This window comes from Papaver somniferum, chromosome 8, assembly GCF_003573695.1.
Source record: "Papaver somniferum cultivar HN1 chromosome 8, ASM357369v1, whole genome shotgun sequence".
NCBI lineage: Eukaryota > Viridiplantae > Streptophyta > Magnoliopsida > Ranunculales > Papaveraceae > Papaver > Papaver somniferum.
Window position 1 is genome coordinate 61,779,591 of NC_039365.1, and position 18,382 is coordinate 61,797,972.

Below are 18,382 nucleotides of genomic sequence, written 5' to 3' on the forward strand. Positions count from 1 at the left end.
CATGTCTCTGCGCCAAGGCATGCCAACCATGCCAGCCGCGCCACCGTGCCAATGGCAAACCATGCCAGACACATCACCGCGCCAAGCATGCCAACCATGCTAGCCGCACCACATGTGCCAATGGCATGCCGTGAAAGCCACATCTCTGCGCCAAGGCATGCCAACCATGCTAGCCGCACCACATGTGCCAATGGTATGCCGTGCAATCCATATCTCCGCGCCAAGGCATATCAACCATGCCAGCCACGCCACCGTGCCAATGGAAAACCATGCCAGCCACGATTCCATGCCAAAGCCATGCCGGCCTCGCTACATGCAGCTGGCTGCCAAAACGAAGGGTTGCAACAATCAACGACCACCCTTCCATCCGAGATGCAGATCTTAGCCGTCCAAGGTCGCCAGCCAACGCGTGGTAACCTTTGGCCCAATGCCAAGCCTCAATTTTGGCCGCGCCCAAACTAATGTCGAACCCTAATTTTTGGCCGCGCCTAATTATGCCAAAAAACCTTGCTTGGTCACGCCTAAACCGTGCCAAAGCCATGCCTGCCCCGCTACATGCCGCTGGCTGCCAAAACGAAGGGTTGCAACAATCAACGGCCCCCTTCCATCTGAGACGCATATCTTAGCCGTCCAAGGTCACCAACCAACGCATGGTAACCTTATGCCCAACGCCAAAACCTTAGTTTTGGCCGCGCCTAAACCGCGCCAAGGCATGCCGACCATGGCACATGTGCCAATGGCATGCCGCGCCTAAACCATGCCATGCCGGCCTTTCCTTTACGGCTTCCAAAACGAATGGTTGCAACAATCAACGACCACCCTTCCATCTGAGACACAGATCTTATCCGTCCAAGTTCACCAACCAACGCATGGTAACCTTTGGGCCAACGCAAAAACCCTAGTTTTGGCCGCGCCTAAACCACGCCAAGGCATGCCACATGTGCCAATGGCATGCCGCGCCAGCCATACCTCCACGCCAAGGCATGCCAACCATGCCAAGCGCACCGCTATGCCAAAGTCCTGGCTTGGCCGCGCCTAATCATATCAAAGCCATGCCGGCCATGCTTTCATACCGCTGGCTACCAAGCGAAGGGTTGCAATAATCAACGGCTACCCTTCCTCTCAAGATGCAAAATCTCAACCGTCGAAGGTCACCACCGAGCCGGCAAGTCTCCCAAGCTGAACTTTCCAAATAGCAGCAACATGCTACATGTTTTCCACAAAAACACTCGAGACATCAACACATGTCACAAACTAGGGGATGCTCATTGGATATTGGTTTGGCGGTTTACAGCGTGCGGCGTACACCTACGCCCGTTACAAGACAGTGTCATAAGGATGAGGCGGTTAGTAAATACAGGGAGTAATGGTGAAACGCTTTCCTTCATTATGAAACATCAATTCCAGGCGTTACCGGTTACTACCTCCTCCCATTTACTCATCCGTTTTCCATTTCTTATGAGACCAGAGTACGTTTCACTTCGACTTGTATAAATAGGTCTTACCTATTTCCACCAAAGAACAAGTTTTGGTCAGGAGAATACAACACTCAAAAATCACTTGTTAGCTTTCCCATCTGTTAGGTTTCCACTTTCTGAGACAAGTCGTCAAACAACTACTCTTCCCGAATTAACTATTCTGGTCTCAACACTCTCTTCGCTTCCCTCCCTAGACCAACCCTTCTCCTTCACTTTGTGACCTAAGCAAGTCTGGAAAGGCCATTTCTTGGTTTAGGCCGGATTTGTACATACTGATCTCTCGAATCAAAGTACTCCCTTGCAGTACATTGTTCAGGGTTTAGACTCGTTTCTCACCCACACACTCGAAATTACCAAAATTAGCAGAAACTGTTTTCACCCTCAAACAATAGGATTTTGAAATGTCCCATTACAAGCCAATTTGAATTTTTTTTTTCGTAATGCATCAGTTTTTATTAGTTTATTGAACTATTTATTATTTTTTGGGGTCATATATTAGCTTTTTAAAGAATATCATTCGGTTCAATGAAATAAATTCAAAAACATATCAATATTGCATATGCAAGAAACAGATATGTGCGTTGTACGGGTGAGAAACTAGATGAAGGGTTCCATTTTTGTGTTGGGTATGTTTGGGTTTTCCATTAGGGAACCCTTTAAAAACAAAGGAGGGAGTGGAAGATGTCTGAATAACTTCCCCACGCATCATCCTCACATTCAACTTTGAAGTTTACATCGGAGAAGATTTTTTTGTTATAACACAAAAAAAATAAAAAATAAAAAATACATAGATCTAACACGTCTTCCTCAATTCATCTTTGAAGTTTCCGTTCGATAAGATTTTTATATTTAAACACAAAAAAATAGAACATAATTTTTTTTTTAATTTTTTCCGTTCGGTAACATAGATCTAATATATAGTTTTGAGAAATAAACCCGTGCGTAGCACGGGTGAAAAACTAGTTTACTCAATTTGGATGCGGATGTAGTGGTTAGTAAGCTGTTTGATATTCACTCAAGTCCACAAATGTTTCTTCATTAACTAGTAACGTTAGGGTCATGCAGAATACAAGCGACACAAATTACAACCGCTAGGTTGATTGAGGTACTATTCATGTTATACAAAGAATCCAAACCAATCTCTAAAATGTACTGTTCTTTAGTACTCCAGTGATACACTGATCTGAGTTGCTGACAATCTACAGCAATTCACTCACGTGTTATCATCCGCGACTGAAATGGAGCCCTTGCAATATCAACAAATGTTGAATATTCCTTGTGCATGGGCTGCTTCCATGGCTCCCCATCCATTTGCATGTAGCCTTTCTTCCAATCTCCACCCCTCACTTCCATTCTAATAGCTGCTGCCTGGAAAACATTCATGAAAATTGTTTCAGAAAAAGGCACCAATAGTCGTACTTGCACCTGTTTTACCGCAAAATTATTCAACTAAAAACATCATCTTTCTTCATCGGAATCACGAGTATTCAGATATTGAAATTGGGAAGACATTTATATGATTATGGTACCTGGGCAATGTGCTTGGCAGAGATAAGTTCAGCCATAACAAATGATGCATGCCAACCTTCCTTTAAACCAAATATTTCTAGAAGTCCGTCATCAGCATGAGCGTCAACGAACCCTCTCTGCAAAAAATTAATGGCGGGGATAAATTTCAGAAATTTTTTGTATGATATAGAACTCAAGCTAATAGATATAAATAGATAGGATGAAAGATTGATACCATATAAGTTTATTTCTTAGTATTCTCGCTTACTTGGTGAGAACAAAATAATATTGAGAGAAAGAAGAGCATACATAAAGCTTTCAAATGAGTCAAATGACTTCAGATGATGAAAATGTTCCTTATATACGGTGCGCAATGCAATTGTATTTGCAATGTGCAGACAACTGACCTTTTCGAGATACTGGGGTTTCAGATTACCCCATGGATTCCTTCCACTTCCATAGTTATGAAGATTCAAACAAACAATGGACCTAACACTGATAGAAATAAGAAAATTTGTGAATTCACCTGAAATGGGAAAAACATTAAAGAATATTCGACTAACAGAATGTAGCAATATTAACACTACAAAGATTTTCTCTTTATCAATAATAACAACGATTTTGCCTCTAGAAGATTTGAATTAGTGTTATCATATAAGAAATTACAGCACGTAAATATAAATACTCCACAAAATCGATGCACGGTCTATCCACTAGTAGAAATAAGGGCATCCATCAAGCTAAAGACGATGAGTTACCAAAAGAATACGTGGAATTGCCATCAGATCTCTATATTTTCATTCAAACAAATGCTTTGTAAACAGTTAAAATCACCTTGAAGGAACTCGGACCTGCTCCCAGTCTGAGCAATTCACCTTTTTTATATACAGCCTTAGGATGTTTTTAAGTCCCCTGCATGCATTAAAATTTGTGAATAGATAGTAACATGGAATAATTAGTAAGTAAGCATTGACATTTTAAATTCCAATAATCGCACCATAAACCGCATATTTTTCTGGAATAGCGTTTCATACTCACCTACAGAATGAATTGTTTCTTCGTACTTAATAAGTTTTATTTTGTAGACAAAGTATATCAGATTTTGGAACTGGTATAAGGTAACATAAACTTAAATGTATGCCTTTTCAATGTCTAAGTATGCTAGACTAGTTACAAGGTTACACTCCTCAGTATAGCATGAGTGCATGACCACATCCCTAACTTGAAGCTAATGCAACTAAAAGCAGAAATAAAAAAGAGTGTACAAAAAAGAATGAGAACAGCCTTCAAATTTAAAAGGAAAAGCTTGCGGTGTTTGAACTATGCTTTGAACATGTATAAGCTGAGATATAGACATGATCTGAAGTTAATAAAGAAATAATATAGCCCAGTCTAACGATTCTTTCAAGTAGTAAAAATGCAAATATAAAAGAGTTTTACTGAGTAAGAGATGTTAAGATTTAAAACTTGAAGATACAAACTACCCAAAAGCAAAAAGAAAAAAATATAGTTGTCATAGATTGATCTTACCTTAAATTCGGGGTACTCATACAAGGGGTGCAGAACCACCCCTGGGTGCAACTGTACGAGGAGTAAATTATCTGTTGATAAGGAAACATTCAATTATTCTAAAATATTTCTAGGCTAGGATTCATTAATCAAAATGATTTTGTGTAACATATTCAGTAATATAAGAGTGCTGTGAAATCCTTCCGTAAGGTGGGAGTGGGACTACAAGCATCCTACTGTGCAACATCTAAATGATCGATATATATATGTGCATATGTATATATTTACATACAGTTCCACTCTTATAGAGCTACAAAATTAGGCAGCATGCTATACAAACAATGATCAAAAAAATCATTTCAAGGATTAAAAGCCATCCAACCGAACCTTATTTGCTACCGGACCTTGTGCCAAGTAAGGATTCTGATTGCGTAAACTGTGGAATCCATAAGCAACTTGGGCATCCATTCCTGTACAGAACACATTTTGAAACACAGGTTAATATACGACACCTATAGGTAGATAAAACATATAACATTTACTAGCTGACCAAGGATATTGTATGCTCGGATATGGAATGGTATCTTCATCCTGAAAATTCTGCAACCAAAGTGCAACTCCCCCCTGCTATACCCGAGCCCAGAAGCTAAATATGGCAACTGGTCCCTTTGAGCAAATATTCTTAAGATTCCAGACTTGGAATTGGCCATGTAGCAGTTCCATAAGCCAATTAAAAAAAACAAACTGAGACACTTGGGAGATTCAAAAACATACCTACACTGAAGTAATTATAAAACACACCCTCAAAACTTGAAGTCTTTTCGGGCAACCCCTCCATATCCTGTAATCAAATGACACCATAAATTTCCGTTGAATGAAAAAACACATCAGAATACGTAACAATTAATATTAAGAGCAGAGGCCAATGAGAGGAAACACCCTCTCTCTTAAAGCTATAGATCTTGCGATATCATATGCTTTCTGTAACATCTCAAGTTTTAACAATACTTGTCAGTTGTCATATATGCCAAAAAAGTCTATGCAGCCTTCCTAGATTCCTACAAATATGTCACACAAATAGAAATATCTAATGAAGCCTAAATTAAAAAGTCAACAAACAATCACTATAACATCAGAAATTCAGAAACTCATCTGCCAGTATAATCAGATAAATGAACCAAAACAAAGAAATAATTAAGGTTACCTGACTATGAGTATAATCTTCTGTATACCTCAAACAATGAGGAAGCTCTAAAGTATCTCCAGCTGGCATGGTGACAACGACATTCCAACTGCAACAATACGAAAATAGACTTTCAGAATGCTTCGAAGACTCCCAAGTTTTTGCAAATTTTGAATAGGCAAAGTTCCCTTAACTACTGAAAAACCCAACAAGACTACAGAATTAAATATCTCAATTCAAAGTACGAAAGCCTACGAAATACTCTTTGAAATTAAGAAACTCAACGTCAGTAAATATTTTGCAGACTAGCCTCAAAATGTAATTGTGGAACATAGTCATCTGTAGCTAATATAGGTACCAATCAAGTTCTGCAAAGCCAAGAAAGTATAAACCTCATAAAAGGCCACTACCCATTTTCTCTACCGTGAAAATGTATAAATCTACTCTGTAATAATACAATTGATGCTTACCTATCAAGACGGCTAATGGGAGCTGTAATAGCTTCATTCAGGGTTCTCTTGATGGCTGACTTCCATGGAAAAGGAAAGGAACCACCCTTATAAAATCAAAAGTAAAGCGTCAAATAAAATATTCAGATGCCTATTACCAAACTGTAAAATCCAGAAAATAAATTCTTACCCAGTTAAAAGTCCTAGAAAGGTCATTGCCCGTACCAAGGGGAATAATTCCTGTAGGAGGAACTGGCTCCCTGTTCTGTCTAAAGAGTTCGGTAAGATTCCCTAGTACCCAACCCACTGTCCCATCGCCTCCTGCAACCTGCAAATAAGGTTTTAAAATTTCGTCGACAAATCCACTGCTCAAACAAAAAATTTATCAGAAAAAAACAATATGAATTTCATCACAGCTCTGTGACATCTCCTGTTTATGTTTTAGCATATGAATTGAACAACCAAGAGATTAAGGGATTAAAGAACATACTATGATCCTCAACTTCTCACGAGTCTCTTTTGCATTGAGGTCACCGCAACTAGCTAAGTTCTCCAGGCAGGCCAATCCATAATGGACAAATTCATGAGGCTTAACAACCGAGAGATCAAAAACCTGCATTACATAGAAAACTCATAAGCCTCGCAATTTAAGTTTATGAATGTGCTCGATTTAATTACAATAAAGACAGGTAACCTGCATTTAAATAGAGATTAAGGCAATTAAACAGAACTCTGAACTAATTACTGATTCCGGTGAACTATATACTTTAAATATCAATGTAGAATTTATATCGGTAAACAGAAACAGCATACATGACTTGGTAGTTCTACAGAAATAAAATAGTGACGGAATTCAAGGTTAATAATTTGTAAAGAACAACATGTTTTGCTGGTTATCTGGCTGATGAAGGACCACACTAAAGCACTGAATTGCTTCTGAGTTTCTCAATTCAACCACCTTTGTGAGTAAATGCTTGAATGCTGATTTGTCCTCTTTCAAAACCTTTTTAGTCTATTTATCCAATCCTTTCCCATTCTCTATGGTTCCTAAAGACAAACTAGTATTCTCAATTAGATTCTAACACCTTCTCTTCAATCAATTTCTAAAATGAAAAGGTCATTTGAACCAAAAATACCACCGCAATCCAAACAGCAGCACATCCAACCCGTAGAGTGTGGTGTCCACTAGCCCCGGACAACCACATGTTTAGGACCTCAGCTGCTGCCACTCGCCTTGTTGTCCAGATTGCAATTAGCTTAAGTTTCTAAATTGAGAACCCAAATCTGAAATCGGAAACCCTGAAATATCTCTTTCACTCTAACAAGATTACTTCATTTTTAGTAGTATTACAATCAGGTAGAGTTCAATTTTCACACTTCTAAAGCGAACCCATATATATAATTCTTTATATATTCTCCCCAATTGTAAAGAAAGTGTTCAACTTTTCACTGCTGAGCAAACCCAAATCTCGGATTCTCTGTGTCTTCATCAGAATAACCCATAAAAAATAAAAATAAATTAAAACTGCAAAATTTAAAAGAGAAAATTGACCTGTTCTTTGCTGATAAATTCTTGAAGTATTTGTTGAAGAGCAGAACCCTTTTTTCCACCACTTTTAGAGTTGACAAAAACAACCATAGGTGCTTCAGGAACTTCATTTTTATCATCATCAGCAGCAGCATTTTCTTGAAACCCAACATTAGGATTTTTGGTTTGAATTGCTTCACACATAGCAACTCTAAGATATTTAGGAATCAAAATCTTGCGTTTTAGTCCTTCTTCATCAATTACACTAACTCCATTTATACCACATCCTATTGAATCAATTAATGACGATCTTGATGTTATCCTTGTTTTTGATTCATCAATCATAGCTGATGATGCCATTCTTCTTATTTCTAATTTAGATAGAAAACCAACGTCTTAACAGAATCTCACTTAGACCAATCAAAGATGGTCTAAGTGAGCAGATCAAAAGTAAATCTTGGTGAAGTGTGAGCAGCCAGCTAAGATTACCAGTTGAAAACTAAAACAAGCACCTCTTAGGGCATCTCTTCAATTAGTGGTGGTGGACAATTGAGAGAGACAAGTGCGACGAGTTGACCCCACTCGGAATATTTCATTTTTATAAGAATATTTCATTGGTTTCGCAGGTCAACGTCTCCTGATTCCTGAGAAGAGTATGCATATGCACTTTCTACTAGGATATTTACACGAGTATATTCAAGTAGCTCAATTAATTTATTGCAAACGTAGTTTACTCCGGCCAGCAAATCTCATTTTGAAACGCCTAGAGCACTCACACACAATGTAGTTAATATCGGATATCGGTTCATCTCGGTCGGGACCGATACATTGGTACGATTTTATATCGGGGATATTATCGTTGAAATATCGGTTCTAAATTTATAGACTATAATTTTATATTAAATATTTCTCCACACATTTTCGGATAAGATATAATAGATAACATCAATTTTATCAAAAAAACAAAAGAGTAACTTTAGTAGACTTGCTTCGAGAGCTACATGCACCTCTACTACCACCTGAAAGACTTTCTTCGTGAAAATTATCCTTAAATTTTATAGAAAACGACCAATACCGTCTCATATCAGGAAATGTAGGAAAATTTCGTATCGACCGATACGGCCGATATTTGACCGAAACGGCCGATATTCGACCGATACGGCCGATATTCGACCGATACGGCCGATATTATCGGGCGAATATCGTATCCCCGATATCCTTCTTATCGTATCGTTCTGGGCCGATATCCGAAATATCCCCGATATATCGGCCGATACGGCCGATATTGACTACACTGCTCACACACAAGTCAAAACAGGTTTTAAATACTTTTTTCTGAAAAATGTTTCAGGGATTTTTGGAAACGTATCGTGTTTAGGAACTTTTGCAAAGTGGAATGTTGTTTCTCATTTTGAGATCCAACGACAAAAATTAAAAAAAACGAAAAACAAAAAATAGTTAAGGAGTGTTTGATACCGTGAAAAGGAAAGTGTATCCTGTAAAAACGTCAAAATACCCTAAATATCCTAAAATACTCTAAAAGCCTGTTAATTTGAATTAATATTATACGGGAGTCAAGGAAAGATTTTCCATGGATCTTAAGTTAAAGATAGTATACTTATATTTTAGACCATGTTTGTTTATAAGTGTAAAAATTAACTCCTATCAGACATAACTGTAAAAATCTCGTCATTCTGGAATGAAAGCAATACGAGCAGTTCCTACTGCAATGGTCAAAATATCAAATTTGCTAAAGTGAGTTGGATGGGCATATTTGTATTTCCATTATGACGAAAGCTATTTAACAACAAATGATCTGGCCCGCGGCTGAAGTTCCGTCGCGGGAAAATTCCATCCGCCCAACGACAAAACTTTAGCCATGCGTCATATCTTATGTCGCTGTCGGCTATGTTTCTCAATGGCTATTTCTTCTTCAGTACTAGGATATGACCCGTGCCGTTTTACTCTTGCGAAGTTCGATTTTTCTGTAGTGCTTCAAGATACTCACTCCATGTATCTTGTTCAATAATCAAGATCATAAACCTATAACTTACTAATAGACACCACAACTTGATGTTCAAAATGATACACACTAACATATGTATCATTGGATTTTCCGTAAACGAATGGAATATCAAACGAACCCCACTCACAAAAGCAGGTGAGATTTTGTTATTGTCACGCATGTTTTACAAATTAATGTGTGTTAATTTGTATTTTCCTCTTCACGGGCTTTGGTTAGTTCTTGTTACCGGCTTTAACTTTTGCATCTTAAAGAAATCTAAATTTTGTAACAAATTCGTCCATGTTCGTGAGAGAAGGCGATTTTAAAATTAGTCATGAAGAGAAATTATTGTGTGTTAATTTGCATTTTGCATGCAAGGAAATTCAAGATGTATCCATGAAGTTGATGATATAATCATAATCACTAAAATATCGGCAGAATTACCATTAAACATAACATTTTAGCTTTTTTCAATGAAGTTTCCATGCGGAAGCTTGATCGTGAAGAAATTCCTTTTAGCTTCTTCCCTTGTTAAATCCAACTACCGCTTAGTCGGATACTTGATTTTTAGCCTTTGTCATCTGATTCTCCATACCAAGATAATGTTTATTTGCTCTTGCCACCTGATTTGTATGATATGACCCGTATCGTGACGGCACCGGCTTTGAGTTGTTTTGGTGATGGTTGCATATTTTACTTTATTTTTGCAAGATTATCGTAAGCTGGGTATGGGAAATTTGGGGGAACGATATCATGATCTTTCTCATCCTTGCTCTGAAGCTTTGATCCGAGTTATGAACATCAAGCGATCTCAAACTTACTTTCAAGTTTTAATCTGAGTTATCAACATCAAACAAATTCATATTTCCTGTTAAACGGTAGTTAGGATGTTCAGATAAGGGTGTACATTCATGGTACAACAATTAAATATGGGATTGGAAGTTTGTCTCCCATATTAGTTTTACTTAGGAATCTTACATGGGTCTTACCACCCTCCTATATTAACTTACACATGTTTTTCATAGTTAATTTTTTTTTATAAATGTAATATACTGTTTTCCCCTATACGTAGCTAACTTTACAATAAACACCACATATATTGTGAAATAAGATCGGTTGTTCCCTATATTGTGAGATAAGATAATTATATTAAAAATTCAGAGAACTAAATTGGCATGGTATGCATCACACAAGCTATGCCAAGTTAATAACTTGATTAGGGATAGTCTCGACATTGTATTTCAAAGCGACAATTTCTTCTTGTACTTAAACCGCAAGCCTACGTCTCTGAAAGGAAAAGTGGGTTGTAACAGTACCGGTAGTTAGTACGACCATGGACTTCACAATGCCAACAATTAGTAGAGGCACACTTCGCCCATTCCAGCCTGCAGTAATAAGATGATTAAGAAAAGGAAACCAAAACAAAAATGAGAAAGTTCGGAACAACACAACGATTGCCTCTGCGGCAACAACTTCGGTTTCATAAACCACACCCAGATATAAATGTATTCTGTTTGGGACATACATCGACAACACAACACACTGGAGCTAATTAAGAAAAAGGAAATACGCATGTGTTTCCGTTGAATGATAAAGATTGGACCAGACTAAACATTTTAAATGTCAGGCTTGCAGCTAGAGATACTTGGGATTATTCTTATTTCTATCTCTTTAAACATAACAATCTAAAAGAAATCTTTTGACGTTCCTCCACGACCATCAAAGATTTTAGAGAAATGCTAGGTGGTTTCGGGGTATATATAGTGTAGTATGATAAGAGAAGAAAGCAATACGGAGATTGCAGGTGATGAAAAGGGAAGAAAAGGATGAGAAAATAGAAGAACAACAGGGTTTAGAGATGAGAATGATAAAAAGCTCTGAAAAGAGTTGTTTTGAATAATCTTAATTAATAATAACGTATTCTTACAAGAACTTAATAAGCATGTTTATATAGGTATGATAAGAACCTAAAAATAGTAAAACTCTAAAAGAAGAAAAATAAGGAAACTTTGAAAGAAGAAGTTCTAGACTTGTAACACAAGTAAACCAAAGTAAAAGCAAAGAATCAACTGTGACAGTTGATACATCGCAAAGGGATCAACTGTGAAAGTTGATGCGGCATAAAGGGATCAACTGTTATTGTTGATACGGAACAATTGGATCAACAGGGACAATTGATACATTGAAAATAGGTAGATGTCCTACATCAGTCCCCCCTTTCTTGAGAAAAACTCGTCTCTGAGTTGCTTAAGACAAATAATAGGTCATTATCACTATGAAAGGTGAAAATCTCTTGAACATTGAACACATTAGAAATGTTCCATTCCTTGGGTAGATCAATGACATATGCATTGTCATTGATTTTCTTCATGATTTTTAAAGGGCCGTACTTCTTCATCTTAGTCTTGTTATAGGTACCAATTGGAAATATTTCCTTACGTATATGAATCATAACTAGCTCTCCCTCTTGAAAAGTTTTAAATCTTCTATGCTTATCTGCAGCGTCTTTGTATTTAGCATTAGACTCCTCAAGTTTTGTTTTGACCTCATGATGTAGTTGAGAAGCTTGCTCCAACAGATTATCAGCTTTGACATTGGATTTATGTAACTTAGGAAGTACAACCAAGTCTAATACATGATAAGGAACCTTTAAATAAACAATTTCAAAAGGAGTTTTACCTGTAGATCTGTTTATTGAAGTGTTGAATGCAAACTCCATGTAAGGCAGCAAAATATCCCACTGTTTGTCGTTATCAATGCTTTTAGCTCGAATCAAATTGCCCAAAGAACGATTGACAACTTCAGTCTGCCCATTTGTTTGTGGATGTGAAGTAATGATTAATTGCAAACTAGTTCCCAAACGCATCCATAATGTCTTCCAAAAATAGCTTGGAAATTTTGTATCTCTATCATAAGTGATAGACTTAGGAATGCCATGCAATCGAACTATCTCTCTGAAAAATAAAGATGCAACATTTGAAGAATCCGTAGACTTTTTGCAGGCTATAAAATGAGCCATCTTGGAGTATCTATCCACAACAACCATCACTGAATCATTAACTCTAGTTGTTCTAGGTAAACCAAGAATGAAGTCCATGCTAATGTTCACCCATGGAGCTTCTGGAATTGGTAAAGAAGTGTAAAGTCCAGTATTTTGAACAGTACCCTTAGCTTGCTGGAAAACCATGCATTTCATAACGTATTTTTGTACATCACACTTAAGTGAAGGCCAATAATAACGTTCCCCTACAAGTGCAATAGTTTTATCTCTGCCAAAATGGCCACCAAGTCCACTTCCATGCAGTTCACGTATTGAATGAAGACGTAAAGAACCATTAGGAATGCAAAGACGATTACCTTTAAATAAAAAGCCATCTTGAATAAGAAAATCATCAACTCCATGAGCCAAAGAACTGCATTGTTACCAAAGTGACTTGAAGTCACCATCCTCGGCATAAACCTCTTTGATATAATCAAAAGCAAAACTCTCATTTCGAATGGTTGCTAAAAGATGTCGTTGTCTACTCAGAGCATCTGCAACTTGATTAAGCTTTCCACTTTTATGTTTGACAGAAAAAGTGTATTTATTAATTGTGGATAACCACCTATCATGCATACGGTTAACCTTAAATGAAGTATGGAGATATTTCAAAGCATGATTATCAGTATTAATCACAAATTCTTGATGAACCAAATAAGTATGCCACTGTTTAAGAGCTTGTACAAGAGCAAGCAATTCCAATTCATATGTACACCACTTTTTTTGAGTATCATAATTCTTTTCACTATGTTAAGCAACTGGATGTCCTTCCTGAGACAAAGCTGCTCCAATTCCAATAATAGAAGCATCACTATCAACTTGAAAAGGCTTGGAAAAGTCAGGCAGTGGAAGGATATGAGCTAAACATAGTTTTTCTTTAAGATCATTGAAACTTTTATCAGCTTCTTCATTCTATATGAACTTTTCCTTCTTCAAACAATCAGTAAGAGGTGCATCAATGGTGCTGAAATTTCTTACAAAACGCCTATAAAAAGAAGCCAATCCATGAAAACTTCTCACCTCTTTGATAGAAGTAGGAATAGTCCAACTCATAGTAGCTTGAACTTTAGAAGGATCCACATGAATACCCTTGGAAGAGATAACATATCCGAAGAAGGTAACTTCAGATGACATAAATGTGCATTTCTTCAAGTTCACAAACAAAGAATTGTCGTATAAAACTTTGAATACCTGAGAAAGATGATTGATATGCTCTTTTGCACTTTTGCTGAAAATTAATATGTCATCAAAGTATACAATGAAAAACTTACTCAGAAAAGGTTGCAAAACTTGATTCATGAGCCTCATAAAGGTGCTAGGAGCATTAGACAGGCCAAAAGGCATAACTATCCATTCATATAACCCCTCTCTTGTTTTGAAAGCATTTTTCCATTCATCTCCTACTCTGATTCTAATCTGATGATAACCACTGCGAAGATCAAGTTTAGTAAAAATGATAGACCCTGCTAAAAGATCAACCATATCCTCAGGAATAGGAAACCTATAAGGAATGGTGATACGGTTCAAAAAACTGCAATCTATACACATTCTCCATCCATTACCTTTTTAGGCACCAGAAAAGCAGGACATGCACAAGGACTATTACTAGGTATAATTAATCCCTTATTTAATAAATCATTAACCCGACCCTGTAATATTTCATGTTCAGTTGGACTCAGTCGATAATGAGCTTGATTAGGTAAAACAGCTCCAGGTATAAAATCAATGCAATGCTGAACATCTCTAAAAGGTGGTAAACTCACAGGTAATTTTTCAGGAAATAGTGCTTTAAATTTTGATAATAAAGGTTGTACCTGAGTAGGATTTGTTACCATAGGTTTGGTGTCTTCATGAGAACTCAAAGTGTGAGATGAGCGTAAAGAGCGAGAGATAGTAGCCACTAATGCAGTAGTCTTGCAATCACTACGTTCTTGAATCACTGAAGAAGACTTGGAAGGAAATAGAGGCACTCTTTTACCATTTTTGTAAAAAGTTATAAGTATTCCAAAAACAGTTATGAACTGCTCTAACATCATACTGCCATGGTTTTCCAAGTAGGAGATGTGTTGCATTCATATCGATAACAACAAATAGCACAAATTCTTCATATCCAACAAAAGAAAACTTAATAACACACTGATGAGTAATTCTATGTGTAGATGAACTATTCACCCAACCTACAGAATAAGGAGTAGGATGTGGTGTAGTTGGTAAACCCATTTTCTTGACAACAACAGATGCAATGTAATTGTCGACGCTGCCACTGTCAATGATCATATCACAGACTTTGCCACCTATAAAGAACTTGGTTTTGAAAATATTATGTATTTGAGAATAACATGGTTCAGTAAGCATGAGTGGTCGAATCATTGCAACAAAGTGTTCACCATAAGACTCATGTAAATCAATATTTTCATCTTTTTCACCTTCATCATCATCAAAAATTTCAATATCCTTTGAATCAGTCTGTACTTGATTATCTCCAATGAAACCATTAAAGCGCTTACAGTCAGCTGAAGAATTACCAGGTTGATTGCATTTATCTCCATGATATTTCGAATAAACATTAGTTGGCTTGTTTGGAGGTGGAAACTGATTTTGCACCATATTAGAAAATCTGACGCTTGCTGACTTAGGTTGATGTTGCTGAATGGATTAAGGCTCAATAGGAGATGGTAATATAGGTGAAGTATGTGTGGTAAAAGTCGGCTGAGCAAAATAAAAACTCATTGGTTGTTGCACTTCTGTCATGTGGATCAACAAAGACAGTTGATCCTTGTGAATATGGATCAGCAACAATTGTTGATCCCTTTTCACCCTGGTAACTATAAGAATAGTTATATGGTTTGGCAGGTTTATAGTAATGCTGATAACGATATTGGAGAGGAGTTGCTTGTTTGGAAGTACTAAGGACACGCCTTTCCACCTTTATAGTTTGTTGTATAGCTTCAACCATTGTGAAAACTGATTGAACCATTCCCTATTGAATTAGAATATTCAAATCTTCAATAAATCTTGCTACCAATTGTTCTTCCGACTCCTTCATCTGATTACGAGTGTTGAGGGGTGAATTTAGGTTTGAGGTTCTACCCGTCCTAGCTAGCCAAATGACCTCACTTTTCTAAGAATAGTAAGAGAGAGTTGCCTTTCCATTGTATCTTGTCCTTATTTATATAGACTTTCCAAAAGCCCTTTCCTTTTATGACATCATGACATGTGTCCTAAACTTCTTTAATTACTACTAATGCCATTCATTCTCTAATAAAACCTCCTTCTTTCCCATTAATTCCTCCCTTGTCCTTTCCATCTAATGGATACTTTCTTAGTGGACTTGGGATTTAGTCCCCAAGTCCCCATGTCTCATATTGGGTTTGCCTCCCTTTTAGGGGAACACTAGCCTGGATAAGGGGTAATATTTTTCATGTATCAACATTAATCCCCTGACTATTGGGTCAATTGTTATATGACTCGATAGTCAAATCATTCTGCGTTCTCGGTCACCATGCATCGTAAGCAGTAAGACGGTTACTGTCATTTATGATGACACTTCCTCTATATAAAGGTACCATTCCTTCTATCCGATCATCCGTTTGAAGCACCTTGTTTTCCATTTTTGCCTCTTCCCGTCGGATATTTTACTTAGATGGCTCATTCCCTTCATGTGTACGTTTTGACCTTAGCGCCTATCCCTACATTGGTATTAATGTTCAAAGAGGCGGAACTTGAGCGCTTGTTGTTAGTGAAGGACGAAGTGGAGGCGCTTCGCGAACACATACTAGCAAACAGGGACTCCATGCGTGCCCATTTCGCATATCGTCATGAAGTGCATCAGACGGCTCAGAGGGTCGGACATATGACATATTCCATTCAAAACGCTTTAGATGACGCCGTCACATCTCGATATGCTGCTAATTCGCTTCTCATGGAGTCCTCACTAATGACAGCGACTATAGATCATGCAGTGGCTGATTGTCGTTCGTGTGTCTCTAATCAAGTAACTCCGCGACTTTCTGGGTACACTCTGTCCCTAAAAGCTGTCTCAGCTGTCGTAAACCTGCTCTATCCCAAAGATGATACCGCACGTCTACTAGCGTTAAGAGCAGAGGTGGAGGTACTGCGGGTTCTCAGGAAAACTCGCTTAGACAAAGCTCGTAAAGAGTGTGATGAACATGAAGGCACTCTTGCACTTGCTCGTAAAGAGGCAAGGGCAAAGTTATGCGGGACATCCGCAAGTTGATAAGCGAGGCTAACCAGGAACTATCTCAAGCCGTCATTCAGTGTGACGAGGGGCATTTAAGGGTGGAAGCCGTGGATGTGGACATTGCCCGTTGTCGCGGGATAATAGTCGGTTAATGTTGCGTGTCGTTTTGTGGCGACTTGTTTTGCTAGATTTTTCCTTCGTACATTTGTTTTGGGATTTCGTCTCTTGTGGACTTCTTTTCGATATTAGTACTATTTATTGCTTGTCCCTATGTTGCTTTTCCTTGTTGCTACTTTCCCTTTCTTATGTTCGGGTATTTCCCTGCTGGTCTTTGATCTTTGAGTCCCCATGGCTCATTTCAAGTTTGCCTTCCCTCTAGGAGGTACCCCAGTGCTTCTTGGGAAGGCATCGTCTCCTGTATTTCATTTTCAATGTGAATTGACACGTATATCCACGTGTAAAGGAATGAGGGTATGGATGATAACTGCATAGTGAGTCATGCCGTTTACCTTTATATACAGTTCTTCTCCCTGGTATGCTTACTAGTTTAATTTCATTCTCCTTCTTTTGGTCAATCGTATTGCCTGCATGGCCAACTCTCTTCATGGATATGTGTTATCCTTGGCGCCTGTTCCCATGTTGGTTTCGGAGAGGTTTGGATGTTGTGAATTGAAGTGCCTTCTGCTTGTGAAGCCTGAAATTGAGGAGCTTCGAAATCAGAGGAAGGTAAATAGAGATGCCAAGCGCGAGAAATTCAGGTTACAACATGAGGCGTACCAGGCTACTCGGCAAGTTGAACCGTCAGGTCGCGTGCCATTAGAGATCTAGCGAGCGCTGGACGAGGCTACTACCGCTCGTGACGCGGCCAATCAATTATTCGCGGATTCTGTGATGCTGATGGCTACTATAGATCGCGCCATTTCCGATTGCCATCTCTGGATTTCCGATCAGATAGTCTTACCGCTTCTTGGGAATACACTGACCTTGGTGGCTGCGTCTACGCTTGTACCTTACCCCTATCTTGAGGATGAGTTGATGCGCGTATTAGTCTTAAAAGAAGAAGCGGGTTTGTTGTGGACGCTCCGGTTAATTCGCCAAGATAAAGCTCGTAAAGAGTACGATGATCATGAGGACACTCTTTCGCTTGCTCGTGAATCCGGGGCTGAGGGTGAAGTTATTCAATACATCCATCATTTAGTGCATGAAGCTTATCAGGATCTTCGCTTGGCTACTGCCCAGTGTGATGATAGGCGTTTGATGGTGGAAGATTTGGATGCGGATATTGCTCGTTGTCGGGAGTTAATGGCTTATTAGGTTGCATGTCCCTCTACAGGGTTTTATTTTCATCTTGACGCTTGATTTCCCTTTTATATTTGTTCTGAATCAATATGAATAGTTTTTTCTTTTTAAGTTGGAGTTTTGTTTTCTTCCCTTTCTCTTTTCTTGTCTTTTTTTTTTTTGTGTGCTCACTTCCTCCCTC

General features: G+C 38.1%; 1 protein-coding gene across 1 annotated transcript; it reads right to left on the reverse strand.

The window, feature by feature from the left end:
- Positions 1 to 2,481: 2,481 nt before the first annotated feature.
- On the reverse strand, positions 2,482 to 8,190 carry LOC113301333 (diacylglycerol kinase 7-like). The gene is made up of 12 exons (XM_026550100.1): positions 7,681 to 8,190; positions 6,619 to 6,741; positions 6,319 to 6,456; positions 6,150 to 6,235; positions 5,701 to 5,788; positions 5,271 to 5,337; positions 4,884 to 4,966; positions 4,518 to 4,588; positions 3,822 to 3,899; positions 3,395 to 3,482; positions 3,008 to 3,124; positions 2,482 to 2,846 (listed from the first exon to the last, which is right to left on the reverse strand). The coding sequence occupies exons 1-12, from the start codon at positions 8,014 to 8,016 to the stop codon at positions 2,688 to 2,690; spliced, it is 1,434 nt and encodes a 477-aa protein (XP_026405885.1). The 5' UTR covers positions 8,017 to 8,190; the 3' UTR covers positions 2,482 to 2,687.
- Positions 8,191 to 18,382: the final 10,192 nt, after the last annotated feature.